This window comes from Aulostomus chinensis, chromosome 23 (genome assembly GCF_037954235.1).
Source record: "Aulostomus chinensis isolate RoL2024-O1b breed Wild chromosome 23, RoL_Achi_v1.0, whole genome shotgun sequence".
Classification (NCBI taxonomy): domain Eukaryota; kingdom Metazoa; phylum Chordata; class Actinopteri; order Syngnathiformes; family Aulostomidae; genus Aulostomus; species Aulostomus chinensis.
Window position 1 is genome coordinate 6,751,402 of NC_141342.1, and position 21,095 is coordinate 6,772,496.

General features: G+C 50.4%; 2 protein-coding genes across 8 annotated transcripts; one reads left to right on the top strand and one right to left on the bottom strand.

The window, feature by feature from the left end:
* Positions 1-427: 427 nt before the first annotated feature.
* On the top strand, positions 428-17,645 carry mbtd1 (mbt domain containing 1). 6 transcript variants are annotated; one of them, XM_086196009.1, is made up of 17 exons: positions 428-697; positions 2,512-2,716; positions 2,801-2,934; positions 3,013-3,127; positions 3,208-3,290; positions 3,375-3,492; positions 3,914-4,048; positions 4,128-4,216; positions 4,364-4,598; positions 5,942-5,997; positions 6,485-6,589; positions 7,472-7,619; positions 7,741-7,823; positions 8,106-8,340; positions 9,451-9,522; positions 12,903-13,055; positions 13,466-17,645. In XM_086196009.1, exons 1-17 carry the CDS (start codon positions 677-679, stop codon positions 13,582-13,584), a joined length of 2,106 nt encoding a protein of 701 aa, XP_086052135.1. In that variant the 5' UTR covers positions 428-676; the 3' UTR covers positions 13,585-17,645. The 6 variants fall into 6 exon arrangements, with proteins under 6 accessions (XP_086052135.1, XP_086052138.1, XP_086052134.1 ...); XM_086196008.1 differs by lacking the exons at positions 428-697; positions 13,466-17,645 and adding exons at positions 714-1,262; positions 13,269-13,459; XM_086196011.1 differs by lacking the exon at positions 428-697 and adding an exon at positions 715-1,343.
* A 339-nt stretch (positions 17,646-17,984) lies between these two features.
* Positions 17,985-20,821, bottom strand: nme2a (NME/NM23 nucleoside diphosphate kinase 2a). 2 transcript variants are annotated; one of them, XM_086196020.1, is made up of 5 exons: positions 20,704-20,821; positions 19,695-19,827; positions 19,078-19,179; positions 18,377-18,489; positions 17,985-18,288 (listed from the first exon to the last, which is right to left on the bottom strand). In XM_086196020.1, the coding sequence occupies exons 2-5, from the start codon at positions 19,821-19,823 to the stop codon at positions 18,174-18,176; spliced, it is 459 nt and encodes a 152-aa protein (XP_086052146.1). In that variant the 5' UTR covers positions 19,824-19,827; positions 20,704-20,821; the 3' UTR covers positions 17,985-18,173. The 2 variants fall into 2 exon arrangements, with proteins under 2 accessions (XP_086052146.1, XP_086052145.1); XM_086196019.1 differs by lacking the exon at positions 20,704-20,821 and adding an exon at positions 19,895-20,039.
* Positions 20,822-21,095: the final 274 nt, after the last annotated feature.

The window sequence follows — 21,095 nt, forward strand, 5'->3', positions numbered from 1 at the left end:
CAGCTCAGGGGGCTTTAGGTGGGATGACATCAACGCCGGGCACTCAAGTGTTCACAACCAGTTTAATATTCAACTCATGAATATTCAAGTAGAAAAACACCCGGATAAAAAGTACTCTGGCGACAGCATCGAAAAGTTTACTGAAGTACGGAAGTATTTGATACCGAGTTCGCGACACTATCAAAGGTAAAGTTACTCATTCTACATGAAGTGTGTGTGTGTTTGGGAGGGTTCAACCACAGGACCTCGGAAGGTCGCGGGAAAGTGGTGGGTGTTCCAGTTCTGATGATGTCCGACTGACGGGACAGGAGCTTCACCAGGCGGCGCGCCTGTTTATTCGGATGCATCGTGCGAGTCACCGATGTGCTGCTTCAGTACACCAGCGGTGCCTCACTCATGTGCTTCAGTCGAGTTCTCGAGTAAATGTACCGAGTACTCCTACCTTGCAGGGCCACTGTTTTGGTTCTGTGTCAGTCGGTGACCTCCATCCTGGATTAACCAATCATATGAAAGTAGGTTACGGTCGCACATGCGCAGAAGCAGCAGAGTAAATTGTTGATATCCTGCTTGGTAGTAGTCGTTCAGAATTTATTTCAAAGCCGAAAACAAACCCAGCGTCTGGGTTTATGTGGCCAGGTGGACCCGTCGACCAGCAGGTTCTCTGTATGAAGGGCTGATGGAGGACACACGGGACCTGGTGAGTGAATGCAGGACGTTTGGGGCCGCGAGTCTGCGCTCACGGAGGATTTGCTTCGGCAGCGCTCCTCCTTTGTTGTTATCTGTTTACGCTGGCTCGCTAGCTGGCTAGCTAACTCACTAGCTAGGCAGGTCACAAACAGGAAGGCTCCCCAAGCAACCAGGGTGATATTCCAGAAAGCCCACATTTGAGTTACGTGCACTCGTCGAGGTGCAGGTTATCAAGCAGACCCAAATGTGCGGTTCGCATTTGTGAATGCAAAGTAAGAAACCGCTTTCCGCTAGCTAGCTGTGCTAACGCTGGTTAGCAGCGGGAGCTTTCCGTCGTTAGGCCGCTGTGGCTTTCACTTCACGCAGCTTCTTGTCTGGATCTGGACGGATTGATTGGATTTGCACGCAGAACGTGCGGGGTAAAATTTGCGTTTTCGCAGTTTTTAGCGGGATGTGTGATGGAGGTTGGCGGTGACGGGAGAGGAGGAAGTAGGAGGCTGCTGCGGACGCTTGATGAGAGAAGAAATAAAACTTTATTGATCCTTCAACCCGGAACTCACGTCACATCAGCTCAGGTACAGGTGGGACACAAAAGCGACACAGGACAGTATTGACTCCGATTACAATTTACTCACGGATCATTACCGTGTCTGCAGGTGTGTTCAGCACCACTGCTCGTGGCGACGCCGTGTTTCAGTGTTCATGTCAGGCGAATGTCGCGCTGAAGTGTCCTCGTCTCCACGGTTCCGTTCATTTCCTGTTTTCAGGGTCGTGTTGTGTTTAACACGCCGCCATGATAGTCGCACCTGCACTGGACGACCTGCTGTCGGCCCCCAGCACCAGGCCTCCCAATCAAGACCAGGGGCCCCAGTTGTGCTCGTTGCTGTTCTTGACGAAGATGCAATGAATGAAGGGTTTTCCCAAATGTTTTGGAAATTAAGAAAACTGTAATTCTTTCAAATTGACTTTGTTTATTAGTGTTTTTCATCATGAAAAAGTAAACATCACGTCCTTGATTTATAAAAGTAATATTGGCAGAATATCTGCCATTGGTGAAATTAGTCAAATATTGACTGGAGGCAAAAAAAAAACAAAAACAAACAAATTTTGTGAATCCCTGAAATAAAACAATACCACATTCAGTAAACAAATATTGTAATAATCCAGCACCTGTGAACAGGAGTTGTGCTGCAGGATCCAGGGACGGCGTCTCAAGCAGAAACTCTTTGCAGTTCTCAGGAGAAACATTTTCAGTCTTACAGTGACGGGTGTTTGTGTTCTCGGGTCCTCTGGTGCTGGTGAGCCTCACTGTGTGGAGCGGCGCTTGTTACACCGGTCGTCTGCAGCAGTTGGACTCATATTAGAATGTTAGTGTCAGATGTTAATTACATTTTAAGGATTTTAATGTGGTATTTGTAGTTTTCCCCACGTCTCCTGTTGTGCGACTCGTGGTACATTTATTTGTTGGAGGAATTTTAGAGCTAAAATGTAGCCAACCAGGTCCTGTTGAAACTGTTGTTTATAGAGGTTGTAAGTATGAAAATACTTACATGTTTTTAAATATGTATTTATCCAATATTGGGGAAAAATGATATTGATTCATTTTTTTGTAAAAGAGGAAATACAACTGTTGTAGTTGTGTGTCCTCTAAGCTAGGATTGTGCTGTGTCCATAGAGATGCAGGACTTTCTTTTGCAGTGCAAAATTCAGATGTTTTGAAGCTGCTTCAAAAACATCAGCGTAGTCTCACAAACTGTGGTGGCCATTGTCTCTGTTTTGTGAACCGTATTGAACAGTGCCTGTCTTTTTTGGGTGCTTGTGAAGGCCGAACGCACCCCACGTTCAGAGCGTAAGCGGAGGGACTCGTTCGGGATGTTTGATGGCTATGATAGCTGCAGCGAGGAATCCACCAGCAGCTCCAGCTCAGAGGACAGCGAGGATGAGGTGGTGCCCACCATCCCTGCCAGTCTCCCCATCATCAAGAACAATGGCCAAGTATACACCTACCCAGACGGCAAGGCTGGAATGGGTCAGTACCCGCTAGTAGTCCAGGAACCCAACCATTCAACTGTCTTCCCCAGCGTGTAGTAATGCAGTCTTCTCTGTTCCACAGCCACTTGTGAGATGTGTGGGATGGTGGGAGTACGAGATGCTTTCTATTCCAAAACCAAGCGCTTCTGCAGTGTGTCTTGCTCCAGGAGTTATTCTTCAAATTCCAAAAAAGCTAGCATCTTGGCCCGGCTCCAGGTAGATGCAGCCTGCTACACCATCAAAACGTGATTCATTTGCACTCTCAAATACCGATGTCTGCTTTCATTTTTCAAGGGCAAACCACCAACGAAAAAGGCAAAAGTCTTACAGAAACAGCCTCTTATTGCAAAGTTGGCAGCTTATGCCCAGTACCAAGCCAGCCAACAGAACCAGGCCAAATCCAAAGCTGGTATGTTATCAACAAACTGAAAGGTTAGTTGAGAGGTCAAAGGTTAGCTCTAGCCTCACAATGTGTCTTGTCTCTGTCAGTGGTGCCTGCCGAGAGCTTTGATTGGGGTCGATATATCTGTAGCAATAACACATGCGGCGCTCCAGTCAGCTGTTTCAAACATGTAAGTCAACAAAGCCACGTTAAGTTGGTGGGACGCAGATACACGTTGCGCTCCCGACTGAATAACCCAGTGTGTGTGCTTCAGGCCCCTATGGGGACGTGCTGGGGGGGCATCGAGGAGGGGGTGAGGGTCGAAGTGCTCAACTCCGACACCAACCACTCCACCAAGGTGTACTGGATAGCAGAGATCATTAAGCTAGCAGGTAAGGCCACTTCTACACCCGTATGCCTTCTGCAACTTCCAAGCACGCTGTGTTTTTTTTTTTTCCTGGGTTTTCATTCTTTTTGGACAGTTGATTTAATAATAATGATAATAAGAGACAAAATATTTTAATCAAGCATTTCCAAGAACTTTCAGACAGTTTTTTTTCAAGACACAGAGTGTCTGAGAGTGTGGGGACTGGAACTTTGTCCTTGGGTACAAAGCTGGGAACAAGGCTGGAAATAATGCAGAACCTCATGTTTCTCAAAGGGGCCAATAACTTAGCCCTGAGGTGCGTCGAGGAGGTGGAGTTAAGAGTGTTAACAGCGTTGGTCTTATTTGTGGGGGTCCTGAGATGCACCATGTGGGAAGGAGGTGTTCCCATGGCTCCTCCTCATCAACTGTGACTGCTGCCTCTGCAGGGTTCAAGGCTCTCCTGCGCTATGAAGGCTTTGACGTGGACAGCAGTAAGGACTTCTGGTGTAATCTCTGCATCCCTGAAGTCCACCCAGTGGGCTGGTGTGCATCCAGTGGCAAACCTCTTGTACCTCCAAAAAGTGAGCTTCAAACCAAATTGTCTGCTTCGTTGTTGTTGTCCTCTGTGTTCTTGTAGTATTTATGCAGCGTCTCTTCCAGGCATACAGCATAAGTACTCAAACTGGAAAGCTTCTCTTGTGAAGCGTCTCACTGGAGCTAAAACACTGCCCCCAGACTTTAATGCCAAGGTGAGACACAAAGTTGCCACACTGAAGTAAATGTGAAGGATTGCAATGATAGGACTTGTGTGTATGAAACCTGAAACCCCACAAACAAGCAAGAGACTGTTTGATCATCTGCTTTCTGTCTCCCATCCATGCCACGTTCCTTCTCAGGTACATGAGAACACCCAGTTCCCCTTCAAGAAGCTGATGCGGGTAGAGGTGGTGGATAAGAACTACCTGTGCCGGACACGGGTGGCGCTGGTGGAGCAGGTAATCGGAGGCCGCCTCAGGCTGGTCTACGAGGAGAGTCAGGACGGGTCGGATGACTTCTGGTGTCACATGTACAGCCCCCTCATTCACAATATTGGCTGGTCGCGCAGTATCGGACACCGCTTCAAACGATCAGGTGGGTTGGTCACCTGGAACGAATCCAGTTGGACTCATTGGACTGGAATGAATAAACGGTAAATCAATCCAGAAACAGAATTTTACATTATTATTAAGATTGGCAGCAGTCCTCTCTTTCTGTAACCCCTGTTTCTTTGACTCTGCACCAGGCCGGATGTCCGGCCCAGTTTAGAGAAATATAGGCATCATATTTTTGACTTGTACTTAGCAGTATTATATTGTCATGGTGTTTAGTTTATTAATTTGTAAATTCAACAAATGACATGGTTGCAAAACCAGTTAAGAAGTTAAGAGAATCTCCAGTACAACCAGGTCCGTGGACCCACGTCAGCAGGGGTCCTCGTTGAGGGGGGGCACAAGGGGTGTGTGCATGGGTGGCATCCAGCACCAACATCTGAGGGAAATCATCCCTCCATACTCTGAGCTGACTGGTACCAGCTCGCCCTCCCGGCTCTGAGGTCCCTGCTGCACCTTCGTCCTCAACATGAGTCACAGACATGTCACCTGCAGCACCTGTGGTGTCTTGGTTGAACGCCCATAAACAAGTCATGATTTGAGGCTGAGAAGTCGACACATGAGTGAGTCGCTGCTCAACAATCAGCATGTCTGGTGAAAACTTGTTGATGTGGAGTGAAGACTTGTGTAAGGTCCCAACGGTTACACTTGGATTCATCTCAGAGCTTATAGAGGCGACTGACACAGCAGCCGAGCGAATGTCACGGATACAAGCACAAGTGACAGCTGGCAGCCGAGCGAATGTCACGGATACAAGCACAAGTGACAGCTGGCAGCCGAGCGAATGTCACGGATACAAGCACGAGTGACAGCTGGTACACTAAAAGATGGTGGTGCTCTATCTACTAGCCAGCTCTGAAATCAAGCTAGTTAGCACCTTAGCCTGAGAGTGACACCGCTCCTCTCAGCAGGGGGAGTCAGAGCAGCAGCGTGGTCTGGTCGTCAGACACGTCGGCTCTGTGCTGATGCTGCTGTTTCTGTGAAAGGTTGCGATTCACCTCTGGTGTCTCGCCACAGTGGATTGACTCGCATCACCAACGCTCTTCCTCGACCTGTCCAGTAGTCCAGAACAAAGTCAGTCATGAAGACAGGAAGATTTGGAAGATGTGGTTGTGGTAAATGTTGTGTTCATCATTGATGAACTGGTGTTCAAAAAGCATTTTCTCTCTTCTCCTTTTTAGTGAATGAAATGGTTGATTTCTTTTCCCAGTACATCAGCGTCTCCTCCCCCTCCCTCACCCTCGGCTACGACTGTCTGTAATTTCATCTCTCCGTTGAAATCATCTCATCCATCAGAGTCATTTTGTTCTGTCATTTATCTTTCAGATGTCACAAAGAGAACCGAGGGTCAAGTTGATGCTCCGTCACAGCTCTTTCAGAAGGTATGTGAGACAGAAGGTCCAGGTATGCTGGTCTAGACCTCGAAGGCTTTAGGAAAATCCCAGATGCATTGAGATGTTCCAGACACTTGCAGCGTCACCCTTAAAGGGGCCGTACTATGAACAGCTCACCTTTAAGCGGATGTGCAGGTAAATTTGGGTCTCTGACGCGCCCACGAACACAAGCTGTGAAATGTCAGTGTGTTTTTGACAGAAGTGGCCTGGAGACCTGAAACTAGCAGAGTGACCACAGATACATGTTCCTGTTGGAAACTACGTTGCCAGTATTAAACTGGGAAAGTGAAACGGCTCCTCCACAAGAACACATCCGACTAATGCACCAAATGGGGGTCCGTCTGAGAGTCCCTCTTCCCTGAGAGCGGGCCCTCTAGGTGCTCTGTGTAGTCTCAGGAACTGGTTGAGGGTTCCAGAATGACACCAAGAGTCATCATTAACGTATGTGTCTGTGCGTGCGTGTGTATGTTTTCAGGTGAAAGACGTGGACCAGAATGGGGACTGGTTCAGAGAAGGCATGAAGCTGGAGGCTATTGACCCTCTCAACCTCTCAGCGATATGTGTAGCCACTGTAAGAAAGGTCAGTGTGTGCGAGCTCAACGTCCCGCCTGGCCCTCAGCCACTCCACACTCACCACTCGGGGTGTAACGATTTCGCATCACGGTTGTGGTTACAACACGACTCAAGGATGATTCTTAGATATTTAGAACGATACGCCCTGAAGCGATTCAGCAACTTGAAATCGATTCAGTAACTTTGGAGCCAAAACTTCTCCTGCACCGTCCAGAATCCAGGTGTTTATTTCAGTCACTTGGGTAGAAGTTGCCTAGATCCTTGTTGTTTCTTGTGAGGCACTCAGGCACAAATTAGTTATGGATACAAACAAACAACAAGTAAACAACAATTCATGGCAAACACCTTCAGGTTTCATTAGAATGAAGAGCAGCCAACACTTGAGGCTGAATTAACAGCTTCACCTTTCCTGCTCTCATTTCAACAGAGGTGCAGTGAGTGGCACCAACATCTCAACAGCAGGTCCACCTGCTACTTCTGCCTTTCTGGTCCTACAAACAGCCAGCCACTTATCTAGAGCAGCCCCGTCTGTGGCTTAACCATTTCTGGCTCGCCGGCCTCTCCTCCGTCATCCGCCATGCTGCGTTTTGTTGTTCTGAAATTCGCGCTGCTGCTGGCGCGTGGCGATGACGTCACCGGCAGGCGGTCCGAATCGAGTAACATTTAACGTTTCTATCACTGAAAGTACTAAAAAACACATTTATGTAAATTCTGCCGTGCTTAAGTCTAGCGTGTTGTTACCTGGTATCGATACAATCGATGGATTACATTCTAAAACGATGTGAGAGCGAAACATGCTGTCCAGAAGGCCAACTTGCCGAGCACAGGTGGATGTCGTTGGATCGTAGGGAGATACAGCGATCCCTACTAATTTCTCTATGATGTTTAGGTGTTGGCAGACGGGTATCTCATGATCGGGATTGACGGGTCAGAGGCAGTGGACGGGTCAGACTGGTTCTGCTACCACGGCACCTCCCCCTCCATCTTCCCTGTCGGCTTCTGTGAAATCAACAACATTGAACTCACGCCCCCTAGAGGTACTGCACTCCCATGCATTTGTGTCTGTGAGGCCCTCTTAGGTGGAGATGGACCTTTGTGAGCACTTGGGGCCAAAGGGCCTCCAAAATGTTTGACTTGTCCTCTCTGACTGTCTCCCAGGGTACACTAAACTGCCATTTAAATGGTTTGACTACCTCAGAGAAGCTGGTTCAATTGCGGCTCCTGTAAAGCTCTTTAACAAGGTAGGCTGATGTGTATGAACTGTGTGTTGTTCTGTGTGTTGTTCTATCAGCTTTAATGTCGTTTCTTCTGTGTGTGATAACTGCACCGCGCTCCCCTGAGCTTACCGGCTTTATTCAGTGTAAACACATTCCAGGACACAGATTTTATCTTTGCCTGCACTGGCGTGTTCTCAAGCTCTTTTTTTTGCAGTCATATGACTTTCCATTGCTCAGTAATCAAACATTCACCAGTCCCTTAATATTGTTGTGAATGATGTCCCCCTGTGGCCGCTGCTCCACTAGGATGTTCCCAATCATGGTTTTCGACAAGGCATGAAGCTGGAGGCTGTCGATCTCATGGAGCCACGGCTGGTGTGTGTTGCTACGGTGACGAGGATTGTGCACCGGCTACTGAGGATCCACTTTGACGGCTGGGAGGACGAGTATGACCAGTGGGTGGACTGTGAGTCACCTGACCTCTACCCTGTGGGCTGGTGTCAGCTGACGGGCTACCAGCTCCAACCCCCAGCCTCTCAGAGTAAGAGTCTGGTAGATTTCCCACTGAGGCCTTGTGGACGAAGTACTTAAAAGAGAGCTTGTTTGGAGGTGGTCTGGGCATCATGCAACTACATTCTTTTAGTGGGGTGAACATCAACATGTCCCAGGCTACACTGAAACACCTCCTCATCAGCTGATGCCCTCTCTTGAGGAGGAAACCCAGAAACATGCTAAGTTGTGGAGCACGATGAAGGGCAGTGAGTGGGCAGGTCAGCATCCCTCCATCTGCCCAGCTTCGCTTCCAAAGCCTGCAGGTCTTCATCAGCATTCCGGTTCACGTAGGTCTGGTTGAGGATTTTGGTTCATCCGGAGTCAATCCTCCTCATCCTCTCTTCCAAAGTCGGCCATGATTGAGTGTTGACAGATCTGACTATGTTCCTGATTCTGGAATTCCAATGTCCCATAAGTTTTTATTTCAGCAAATGTTATTGGCAGCCCTCGTCCTAGTAATGCAGGCAAAGATTGTTTTGGAGAAAAATATTTGATGACATTTAATGAAGGAATGCTAACATGCTCACCCACCACCCTTCACTGTGCTAAGCTAACTAGCCTTGGTCTCAGCTCCCCAGAGAAGGTCTCTGCCTTCTTGTCTGGCTGTGGAGACGATGGGGAGTGTTTCCCAAAAGTTGGCATGTTCCTTTAATGGCCTTGAAAAAAAATTCTCAATACTGTAAAACCTTGTTACTGATGCGCCTTCAAACTGAATTGTCATGTGATGCCACTAATGAGAAAATGACATAACACAGGGTTGATGTGAGCGTTGGGAAGCTGACAAGGCACATTGCTTGTGCTGAGAACCGTCGGTAGTAAAGCCACCGTGGTGACGTAATGATGCGATTCCCTCTGATTCCTGCTCAAGGTTGAGACCAGCACTGACACGGATTTGTGGGTCATTCATTGATCTGATCGGACACGTCCATATTAGACATTTACTGAATGTGTGCACATGCAGACTGAGTTGGATCTGATTCTGATGGTACCAATGCCAGTGTTTGGTTCATGTCTGGTTGTGTGTTGTGTTATCATAATTATGTAAGTATGAGAAGAGTGAAAGATCACCTCTGATATGTGGAAATGTCTCTGCTCTCAGGTAACAGAGAAATGACTCAATCGGTACCCAAGCAGAAGAAGAAGGCCCAGCAGTATAAGGGTCAAAAGAAAAGTGAGTAGTCCCTCCCTCGCTCACTGGGTTTCTCTCCACTTCTCTGTCTTCCTGTTGCTCTCTCTTCCTGGCAACACCTGTGGTGTGGTGGTCTGCTGTCGTCTGATTGGTCAGCTGCTCACTGTGTCCACTGTATTTTCATCAGACACTTATGTGTCAGAGTGTAGCAGGTTGTGAAAAGATGGGTGTCTCTTGATTTTTTTAGTGGGGTAGTTATGAAAGGACAGGTGAACACCACATCAGGTTCCCTCCGGGCCGGGTGATGGAGGATCTAGCCCCTCGATTCATGAACGCTGGCCGGGAAATGTACTTCTAAAAGCTCCCACATTTTAAGAAGCCTTGTGTAAACCTGGTGTAAAGTTCTGAATCAGTTTTGGCACAGAACAAGGATGCTGGATTTAGTGCTTCTGTTGGACCTCTGGACCAGGGGAGAAGATGAGCAATGACAGGAAGCAGCAACAGTTCCAAACGTGAGCCTGCCCTTCGTACTTCTTAACGGGCCAAGTAGTGGTTGAGGTTTATCTCAGTGTTTCAGATACTGTGGAAGTTTGTGAACTATTGAAGGTGGCCATTGTTGCTCAACTGTGAGGGAAGGGTGGGGGGTCAGCCGTGTCAGCCTGCAGCTCTCTTCACAAGTCTGGTCACATATCGTTGGGAACCGAAGCTACTTTGTCTTGAGGATTTGATGGTGACCTCTCAAACAGCCAGACGTGGCTCTTCTGTGTCTGTGATTGTCACTACGCCTTGGAAATGCATTTAAGTCCCCTCCGATATGACGGGAGCCCTGAGGCAGTGTACAAAAACCGATGAATTCATTTATTGAGCAACACAATCAGATCTTAAATATTTGTGTGTGAACCCGTGCCTCCAGACACTTTTCCCCGTCAGCATCTGTACTGGTCCTCATGGAGGTCTGGGGATGGGGGCTGCAGTCAGGACCTTCACGTGCTTGCTTTGTCTTGAACCTCTCCGTGGTAGAAGATGTGCCTTTGCTCCAGTCAGTCCAGCTTCCGTTCACATATGTGAGATTTCCCCCCAACTCGCTGCTACAGCACGGAATGTTTCATTCTGTCCATCATCAGAGTTGTCCTGGTCCAGAGTCCAAGTCCTGATCCCATCTCATTCAAACAAAAGTTTATTCTAGAACATTCTTGTGGTGGGCCTCTGGTTCATCCTCATGGCCCGGAGCAGCAGCAGCGTTCTGGCCTCCTCTTTGTCCTTCAGCATTGGGGAACCTTCTCCTGGTGGTGGACTCCTGAACTCTTACATCCACCTCTAGCACACCCTGCCCTCGCCCCCCACCCCAGCCTCCTGGGGAGCATAACAGGTGTTTGCTGCTGGAGTTCACGCTCTGTAGAAATGGTTTGGAGGTTCTAGTCAAGACACACACCCAACAGTCCCGTGCTGGCAGCTCATCACCTCTCACTGCCTCCTCACCTCGATGTAAGACTGGATCAAAGTACAACCTCATGTTCAGACTGATGAAGTCTCACCATGTTTGTGATGATGTCTGCACAAGAAGAGAAATCTAAAGGTTTTCGCAAACTTTGGAGCACTATGGTGGGTACATAGAGTGGAGGGCCTGGTGTTGCACCCTGCTGAGGTTTAGCAGATGCTAAAGCTAATGCTAAAGCTAATGCTAAAGAAGGACACGACTGTAGCAGCTTTATATCGAAAGTCTGTGGCTGTCAGCCTGAAAAAAATTGTCATTTATGACAAAATTGAACTTTTCATCTGTGTGCATCATACATGAGATTGCAAATTGGAACGATTAAATTCTGTTTGCATGAAAAACAAGTTTCTCATCAAGGCAAGTTCATATTCAGACAACTACTCCATGAGCAAAGTTGCCAAATATGAAAATTTCAAGATGATGAACTCTGACTTCTGAATGAGATATAAACTAAAACGGTCACAGCATTGCTGAGGAGAGGAAACCCTCTGGAATTTTCCTGGATTCTGCCAGCTGCTGTATTTCCTGTCCATGTGTTGGGACCTGTCTGTTGACGGCTGTTACCGTGGCTACAAACTGAACACAGAGATGTGAGCAGTCCGGTTCAGGGTCAGGTACAGGTCGGACAGCAGCCTTGGGGGACTTGTATCAGTGTCTGCTGATTCAGATCGTGGGACCAACTGAGAGGTGATGGTGCTGCACTCCGACCCGGTGAGATGGAGGTTGAACTCTGATCCCTTCACAACCCAACGATAACTTCCTGTTGGCTCAGACTTTCTAGATGTCTAGTTTTTCCAAGAGAGGGAAATAAAATTGTCCAGGGACAACGGCCCCTACGTGACCTGTCAGTCCTAGCCGGGCCAGATACTCGGGCTCGAGTATAGAAACAAAAACCTGAAAGTGGTGCTGTTCACGTGTGTTGGGACAGTGGTTTACTGAGCCAACGATAGCTGGGCCTCTCTGGAATACAAGAATTATCTGACCAGAACCAGCTTCAACCTGCTCAAATGTATTTTAGAATATCAAAATATAAAATAGAAGTCTAGACTATGATCAAGAGGAGGGTGGTACCTGGTACCTGGTTCCCTTCAGCCTGCTGACGTCTGTGAGGACTGTTGAAGGTTCAACAGAAGTGTTTCAGAACCAGTTAAAAGTGTGTGTGATGCTAACCAGTAGTGAGGGGATCTCACGAACATGGAGCGGGTTCTACCTCGGCCTGTCTTCCACCCCTCTATCCAGTTCTGGCCTGGATGTTGATCAGTGATCCAGTTGAACAGGACCTCCTTCTCATGGCTGCTGTTGGGACCATAAAACAGTGAATTGTCAGCTGGCTTGTCTCCATGGAGACACTGGTAACACTGGTGTAGATGGACCGTAAGGATCCAGTTTAGTGCAGTTCCTTGTTTACAGGGTCACAGAAATGACCTGCAGCCATTTAGCTTCTGCTCTTCCGCAAGTTTGGCGGGGAGGCGTCACCGGTCCGTAACCGGCCCAGTCAAAGTCCTGGCAAGAGAATCTAAAGGTTCTGCGTGGAATCCATGAAAGGCATCAAATAAGAAGCATACTCTTAAAACGATCCCGACAGGTTGAGCGTTCTCCCCTCAATTGCAGCGGCCCAGTTTGCTGGTGAGTCTCTTTGTCGTTTTCATGTCGTGATGCTGCTGAAGATGAGGCTGTGGTAGACGTGAGTACTGGCAGGCCCAGACTTCGTGGCTCTTGCTCGGCTCTTGCTGGCAGCCAGGGTGCAGCCTACCAGGGGCTTCTTCAGATGGGCCAATCAGTGACAGTGTGAGCTGTTTCATCTTGACCTCTGACCCGTTTCAACTGTCCTTCTATCCGTCCTCTGAGTATGAGAGCACGTTCCAGGTGAATTGATCCTGTGTGTATAAGCCCCTGGTAGCTGACCCCAGTCTGGCTTGGTGTTTAGAGAGGAAGATTCCGGTTGGTCGACGGCCCTTCAGTCAGGCAGGCAGGAGGAGGAGCTTCTCAGGGGATGAAGAGCAGAGTCCGCCCCCTTACCCTGCCCCGGGGCCCGCTCGGCCCCGGCCCCGAACCCACCTCCACCAAACCCACAGATCAGGTAACGTCACACTAATGATCAAAGCAGCACGGCACTGGGCCCTCTGGGACTCGCCTGCCTTTAAACAGGGAACAGTGGTCCGGGTCTTAGTTACAGGTCCTGGTGCCAGGTCCTGCTCCCAGGTCTTGGTCCCAGGTCCTGGCTGTGGAGCTGGAGGCTGCTGATGCTGCATGTTGTGTCTCAGTGTTCTCACCTGAATCTTTCCCATGTCAGTGACGGTCTTCAAAGGTCCTGCACCTCCGTAGTTGTTGTCGTCTCCACGGTCCTGAGGCATGTTTGACCGGATGTGTCACAGCAGTTGTGTCCCCCTGCATGTCCAGACCAGCATTCTGGCCTGAACCAAAACCTGCCGTGGTTGAGAACCTGCTGGTCTCATCTGTGCTGCTCTTCTGTCTGTCACCTGTCTGTAGACTCTCTCCTGCGAATGAAGGAGGAGACGGCAGAGGTGGACGAGTTCACCTTCTCACAGGGCACCTCGGACCAGGAGAGCAACGGCTCGGGCAGCTACTACATCAAACAGGAGCCCTGAGGTCACGGGGTCAGGATCAGGAGCCCCCATCCAGCCTCAAAGTACACTCATTCACCAATGGCACACGCATCCCATGGAGTGGTCTGAGATCACACTTGTGAAACATGGTGCATCCTTGTAGCTGCACGACATCACTCTCAAAACCCGAGGGACGGCCGGGGCCCCCCGGGGCCTCGGATGTCTGGGCATTCTCTCTGTCTCCTCTCCTGTCTGAAACATCCACCCTCCCCCCAGTTTTTGACGGATTAAAACAAGCCAACTAACACAGTGGGGGGTATCCTGGGAAACAGCCCACTGTGCCTCCGCCTCACCTGGACCACGCAGAGACCTGCACTGGCTGTGAGAACTAGTCTCTCAGGACTAGTCATGGGCCAGGACCCTCTGGCTCCTTGGTGTTTTCAGGTCAGATGGCTGCTGAAGGCGGGGCGGCTGGTAGGTGACGGACGCCGGCTCACCCTAACACAGCTCTGTATATTTTGATTTTTTCCTCTGAACAATGTGGCCAGCTGGACGTTTACTTCGTTATAGTACTTGAATTTTTCTATCATCTTTTTTTAATGGGTTTGGACTTGTTTTGTCTTAATGTACTCATTCTGCATTCTGGCATTTGTGTGGAAAAACTGAACGGGGACTGAAGGTGATCCTACTGGTCAGACATCCACCGCGCCGCCATTTCCACAGTTGCGTCGATTTCTGGTTCCACGGCTGGTTGTCACACACCTGATGTCAAACTGCTCCACCATGGGTTTGTCGTTCAGTTCATCTTTTCGAAATTCGTGACGGGCATTTTTTTAATCATTTACCAGAATTACAGGTGATGTCAGAAGTTTTCTTGAGCCCAAATCTAACGAATCCTTGTGCAGTGATGAAGAGCAGCAGGGGCATGCTCCTCTCCTCAAGCACAACGATCAGGTGATGATGATGGCATCAGCTGAGAACGCCGCCGCCGCCGTCTGCTCGTACTGATGATGGAGGATGTAACAGAAATGGTGCAACTGTGGAGATGACGGGCTTTTCCATTAAAACCCATTCTTTAGAAAGTGTTACATTGGTAGATGGTGTGGCGTGAGGTCCCGCCCCCACCTGGAACCCTCCTGGTGTGAGGTGGACATCATGGATGCATCAGCTCCTCATCACCAGAGGTGGTGCCGCAGCAGAGTGACTCGGAATCCGTTGATCAGCAGCACGTCGAGTATCTCTAGTATCTCTGTTCCTGCTTGTCTCCGTAAACAAGGAGTGAGGAGTTCATCGACACGTGTGACCCCCCAGGTGAGGCAGGGGAGCTGTGATTGGCCAGCTGCAGCCTGCCAGCAGGGCTCTGGCCAGTCACATGGCCAGTTGGACTGTATTTTGGCAGCACGGGAGCCGACTTCTTTAAAATGATGGTCCAGTGAGCCTGCTGGGACTCGCTGGCCCCCCCACCAGGGCCCTGCTGGTAATGCTGAGGCGGGCCCTTTCCTGCCACGGCCCCTCCTCCTCCGGTCCACACCTCCCGAAACCACCGTCAGGTGCTTCAGGCTCCGGTGAGAAGCGGCGCGGGTGCTGTCAGGAGATTCTGGGCGCGACCTCGAGCGGCTCTGACCACGTACACACGCCTCTGATGCTTCGAGATTGGTTCATTAGAGATTTGATTCAACGAGGAGTTGATCAGGCGCAACTCATGAAGCAGTGAGTTTATTTAAAAAATCCCTACGTCGGTCCAGTAACAGTCACATTTCCATGTTTTAATTTAAATATTCAAGCGTTTGTAGCTCCATGTCATGAAGCACTGGACTCCGTGGCGAGAGGCGGAGGCTGGTGCTTCAGCTGGAGTTCAGACGCGCCCCAGCTGTGCTGAATCTATGTAAAGGGTGATATGCAAAGCATGAGTGTGTGTTGTGTTGTTGTTCTCATGTCAGTCACATGTATGCAAGCTAGTTTCTCACCTGAGCCACAGAATACCACGTCTGTTCGTCATGAAACAGGATCAATGCACTGCTGTAGTTAGTCTGGACGCAGCGGCGCCGCCCACAGGAGCTCAACGTGGCGTAGACGCTTTTATCTCTAGAATATTCTCCACGACTATGTTGGGGCTGATAACGAGGACGACTCTGTCCGTCTTGGAGCGAGATGTTTGCAGCTGTTCTCTACTACCTCCCGATGCTAGCCACTTTTAGCTAAAACGAGTGAACTCGACTGGCAGCGTTTTACCGTATGCAAATAAATGAGGTAAACATGATTTGAAGACGAGACACCAAACATGGATGCTATCAGAGCACACGCTGGTCTGCAAATTAGAACAATATGCAATAATAAGAATAGATCCCATATTATTTTGCTATGTCAAATGAACTATCGTACCCACGGAGGTCATGATGATCACTACAGGAATAGAAGCTATGAGAGTTTAACACAAATGCTATTGAGTAACTGTGATTGTTGTTTGATGTCGTCGTCGTCGTCGTCGTCGTGTAGCCAAAGGCCGAACGTCCCGTCTCCTCCTCCAGTGAGCTTCATGCTTCAATTCTCAGGAAGTGTGTGTGTTTGTGTCTGCTTCGCCGGAGTCCCAGCAGCACCGAGACGTCCTCCTCACGGAGGAGACGTCACCGGGACGAGGACGTCTCCTACGGAAGCAAAGAGGAGCTGTGCCGGCGGGGTGGTCATAGGTCAGCGGCGCTGTAACCCTGAATCCAGGTGACGGTTCAGGTTCTGCCGCTGCTCCGTCGCGGTGATCGAGGCTCTTCTTTGCTTCCGGGCTGCCAGCAGATGACGCACCACAACATTTGCGCTGGTCGTGTTCTGTAGCTCCTTCGCGTTCTTCACGTTCGGCCCTTTGACCTGCTTTCTGTAACTTCTGTTCTCCGAGTGGGATGTGAGGACATGCCAGCTGTTTCCTTCTTCACGCGTCTACGGATCAGAGCTTCTGAGACCAAATGAGCAATAAGATAGTGTCTCACAATCGTTCGAGCAGGAGGCGTCGATCATGATATTCCTCTGAATGAAGCATCAAGTCTTCACGACCAAACTGCACAGGAGCACCAGAGAAGACGACTGTTCTGCAGACGAACCGCTGCTACCCTCCACATCCACCCGGTTCTTCAGATGCACAATCAACCTCCTTGTTCACCTTTGAACCATGACCGGAACAAGGCTGCCGCCGACGCCAGCGTCACCTGTTTGGCTAGCTGTTCGTAGCGATGGAAGCGAGGGGCTGATGGGTAACTGATGCACCGAGCAACTAAACTGCATGTTGAACGGAACGCAGTGTTGTGCTGAGATGTTTCTTTGTTGTGACAGTCCTGGTGGTTCTTCAGTCCGTCTGTGTCGGGCCTCTGTCGCTGTGGCCTGGACGTCCCGGAAGCTCTTTCTGCCTCAGAGGAACCGGACCGAGGTCCCGGCGCTGGGTCGAGGTCCGGACTAGAACACCAGCCCCACCAACTTAATTTGGTTGAACTAGTCTCACAGGTGGAACGTCACAGGAACTTAGAACCGTTCCTCCTGAGTCATGAGGATCAGACTAGAACCTGTCAGGACGTCTGAGGCTTCCTGATGGTACTAGTGTGTATTTATACTGTGTATTTAAGGAATCTTGCAGTATTTGTGGCAGAAATGAGCAACGGTTCGTCCTGTCACACGTGACCAGTGTTGATGCCCCCCCCCCCCCCCTGGATACTAACACGGGTCTTTTGTATGTGCCCCCTATTCAGCCGTTATATTGTGGTGCTATATATATTTGATAAGACTTGGAGTGTGGAGTTGAGGGTGGAGGTGCAGAGTTATTTTGATACAAATGAACAGATCTATGTTGATAGTGAAGAGTCTATGGAATGAACGCCACCCTCCAGGTACACGTCAGGGTGCAGGTGAGCGTTTGTACATCTTTTGATAGTGACGCCATCTTCTTCTTCTGGTCCGTTTGTGCTGTGATGGTAGACGTTGTAAATAAGCCACACCTTCTCGCCGGCTACTGGCGGCTTCTTTGTTTACGGGCGTTGCAAACTGTTTCCGCATGGCTGTGAAAGTTTATCTGGTGGTTCGTTTTTGTAAGATCTGACTTTTACACTGAATAAAATGGCTTATGACTTTAACCAGCCGAGTCTGTTTGTTCCCCAGCAGCCAGGAGAACCACCGCACCAGCAGTCCCGCTCACGAGTGCAGATGTTTCGGTCTAGCTTTGGGCTGTACAGCAAGACTCCGCCCACATCACCTTCGGTTCCTGACCGTCTCACTGTTCTGCTCTCTGGTGTCGGGCAATGACTAGATTCGATGGACTGCTGACGAGCCCTCAAAGATGGCCGCCCGCACGGCCCGGTGGATGTTAAAGCTAAAACATCGTTGTGATTTCTCTAACTTTTATTACTAGAAAATGTTTGTACACTTAAAATACACCCCCCCCCCCAGCACCAGGCTAGACAGGAGCGTCATGTCAATCATTTTATTGGAAAGCAGAACTTGGTCGAAGAGGTCAAAGGTCAGGTCACTGACAGGAATGTTGAAGGGATGCCAGGAGCTGCTACAGTATGATGATGGAGAGCGAGGATCGATGCCACCAGGGGACAGGCAAACACAGGAAGTGTGAGGCAAAGGTTGCGTCGGCATGGAGGCGGAGCCTAGTAGAGCCAGCTGAAGGCACAGCTGGTGTAGCTGACCAGCTCATCCTGGGTGAACCACAGGGAGATCTCCTTCTTGGCGCTCTCCACCGAGTCACTGCCGTGGATGATGTTCCTGGGGGGGGGGGGGGGGGGGGGGGCAGTTAGTGCAGCACAAGCAGAACCTCAACAACACACTCGGGCTTCACAGAACCAGAACCTACTTGCTGACATCGATACAGAAGTCTCCTCTGATGGATCCAGGGTCAGACTCAGCAGGGTTGGTGGTGCCCAGCATCACCCTGCCGGTCTTCACCACTCCCTTCCCCTCCCACACCTGAAACACAAACACACGTTCACACACAAACACACACACTATATATATTTAAGTAATTCAGAGGTCAGGTGGGAGGTCAGTTTAGCTCAGTGTCAGCATGTTCTTGACACTGAGCGCTAATGCCAGAGGATCAGGGAGGAAATCCTGGCGGATTTATGCAGCAGCAGCTCAGGAGGTTCTGCTCGCCATCACTGGCCCAACACGAACACCACCTTTCCTACCCACCCTGGCGCCGTCCATCCGGGCCGGTACCAAAGTGGCGCCTTCTTCTGCCACCTCAGATTAACTGCAGCACACATTAGGATGGAATCCCTGTCCCTTTAAGGACTCGGTTCTGCTTTATTCAAAATCCAAGAATCAATGTTTAGGTTGATCAATACTGCCATCGAGCCTTTCGACTTTTGTTCCACGCCAAGCTGCATCACGCCGTGTAATCCAACTACGAGTACATCAGACCGCCGGAGATTCAGAGACACCCTGCTGGTGCTGTCCGTGCATCAGTAATAGAACCAGTATCTTTAATGATCGGCCTTGTGGATCTGGGTTTTAACCTCCTGCAGCTGCTGTGTGTGTGTGCCTGCATCTCACCATGGCAACCACTGGTCCAGAGCTCATGTACTTGATGAGGCTGGGGAAGAAGGGCCTGTCCTTCAGGTCGCTGTAGTGATTCCTCAGGAGGTCATCAGACGCCTGCGGACACACACAACCGTCACAGCACCATCACTATGACGACGACGACGACTACTGCTGCTACTGCTACTACAACCTGTTCACATGCTGTACATGAATACTTCCTATGTAACACCCGATTGGCTCTTTCAACACCTGGACACCAGGTGAGTCCAGGAGGCTCAGAGGAGGAGACGGTCCTCCTCATCAATCAGTATTGATGAGGAGGACCGTCTCCTGATCAATACGCTGATCACCAAAGGTGTTCAGACACTGAAGCCTCTTCACTCGTACGTCCACTACTTTAATGAGTATCTATGATGACCTCAAACCCCCCGACACGCACCAGAACCCTCAGGTCCACAAGCTGCAGGCAGGTGACCCTGCCGGTCCTGGTACCTGACCAGAACCCATGGACTCAACCAGGTCCGGTGCAGGAAATCCAGGGGAAGTTAAGCAGCGATGAGGTTGGAGGATCAGTGGGCTAGTCAGGAATAGACAGTAATCAGCTCAAACACACACACACCCCCACTCACGTGCAGCAGCTTCAGGCCCACCAGCTTGAAGCCCTTCACCTCGAACCTCCGGATGATGTCCCCTATCAGACTCCTCTGGACTCCGTCGGGCTTGATGGCGATGAAGGTTCGCTCCTGCAGGTTGGACATGGTTCTGAAAGAGGCAGAATGACGTCAGCGGGGTTCCGAGGCTCAATCGGAACCGCTGCACTGGCACTCACGCGTCTCCGCTGCATCCGGCACCGGCGGTGGGGGGGCCGGCTGCCGACGGCACCGACCCCATGACACACACGCACACCCGCGACCAGCCCGACCGGCGCTGGACTGACCCGTCTCTCCCTCGGACCGCCGGTCCCGCCCATCGAGGGAGGTTTATCCCCGCCGGGCTGAGCACATGTCCGGGCCACGTGACCACGCGCCTGCCACTCACGGCAGCAGACCCCGACAGAATAACAGACGGGTCTCGTCTAATGACGTGTAGTCACGTGCCCCTCATGTTCACTACAACGATCCCTGACATTTACGGACAAACTCAAACAAGCCGGTACCGCCCGCCCCCCGGAACCGGAAAGAGAAAACTCAGTGCGAATGAGTCGAACAACGACCAAAATCGTTCCTGTGACGTCACCAAACGATGCGAGGATCCACCCTCGCTCTGAAACGATCATAAACTATGAGGTCATCCGAGGAGGGGGGGGGGGGGACTTTGGTTTATTGCTCCACACTTTCGCCTCCTGACAGAACGAGTAAACGCGACACAGCAGTCATTTGACGGCACGGAACGTCACTTCCGTCCCTTCTGACGCGCCCGAAGCAACACCGACAGCTCGACTGCGGGCCCGAGTCCCGCCCTCAGGACTGCAGACGCGGCTTTACCGTCCCGGTGGTAGAAAAGCAGCAGCCAGGATGACCCGGCACCGGCACCGGCACCGGGTCCTTCGAGACAGTAGATGAACCGGAACCTCGGTGTAGAACAGCGGAATGTAGCAGAGCCTCTGCGTGCGGCGGGAAGAAGGAGAATTTTGCTCACTGCGGTTGTCGGCGGAGCTCCGGTGGTGGCGCGTGGCAGTCGGTCCGAGGAACGGAAGAGAAGACCGAGGGAGCGCGCGCAACCGCACTTATACGTGTGGGCGGAGCCTTGCGTTACGGCAAGCCTCGCGGACCAGAGCCCCTTACCGCAGAGTCTCGCGAGACTGTGTAGATATCGGAGGCTGGTGACAGACGATGATGATGATGATGTTGTTCCGCAGATGTTCAGAGACCTGGTTAAATACTGAGCGCTCCAGTATTTTTGACAGGAATGGCAGAAGTGATACTGGCCTGTAGTTTTCAACCTTGGCGGGGTTGAGATGAGGCTTTTTGAGCAGTGGGGTGACACGGGCCTGCTTAAAAGTAGCAGGAAAAATGCCAGTTTCCATGTGT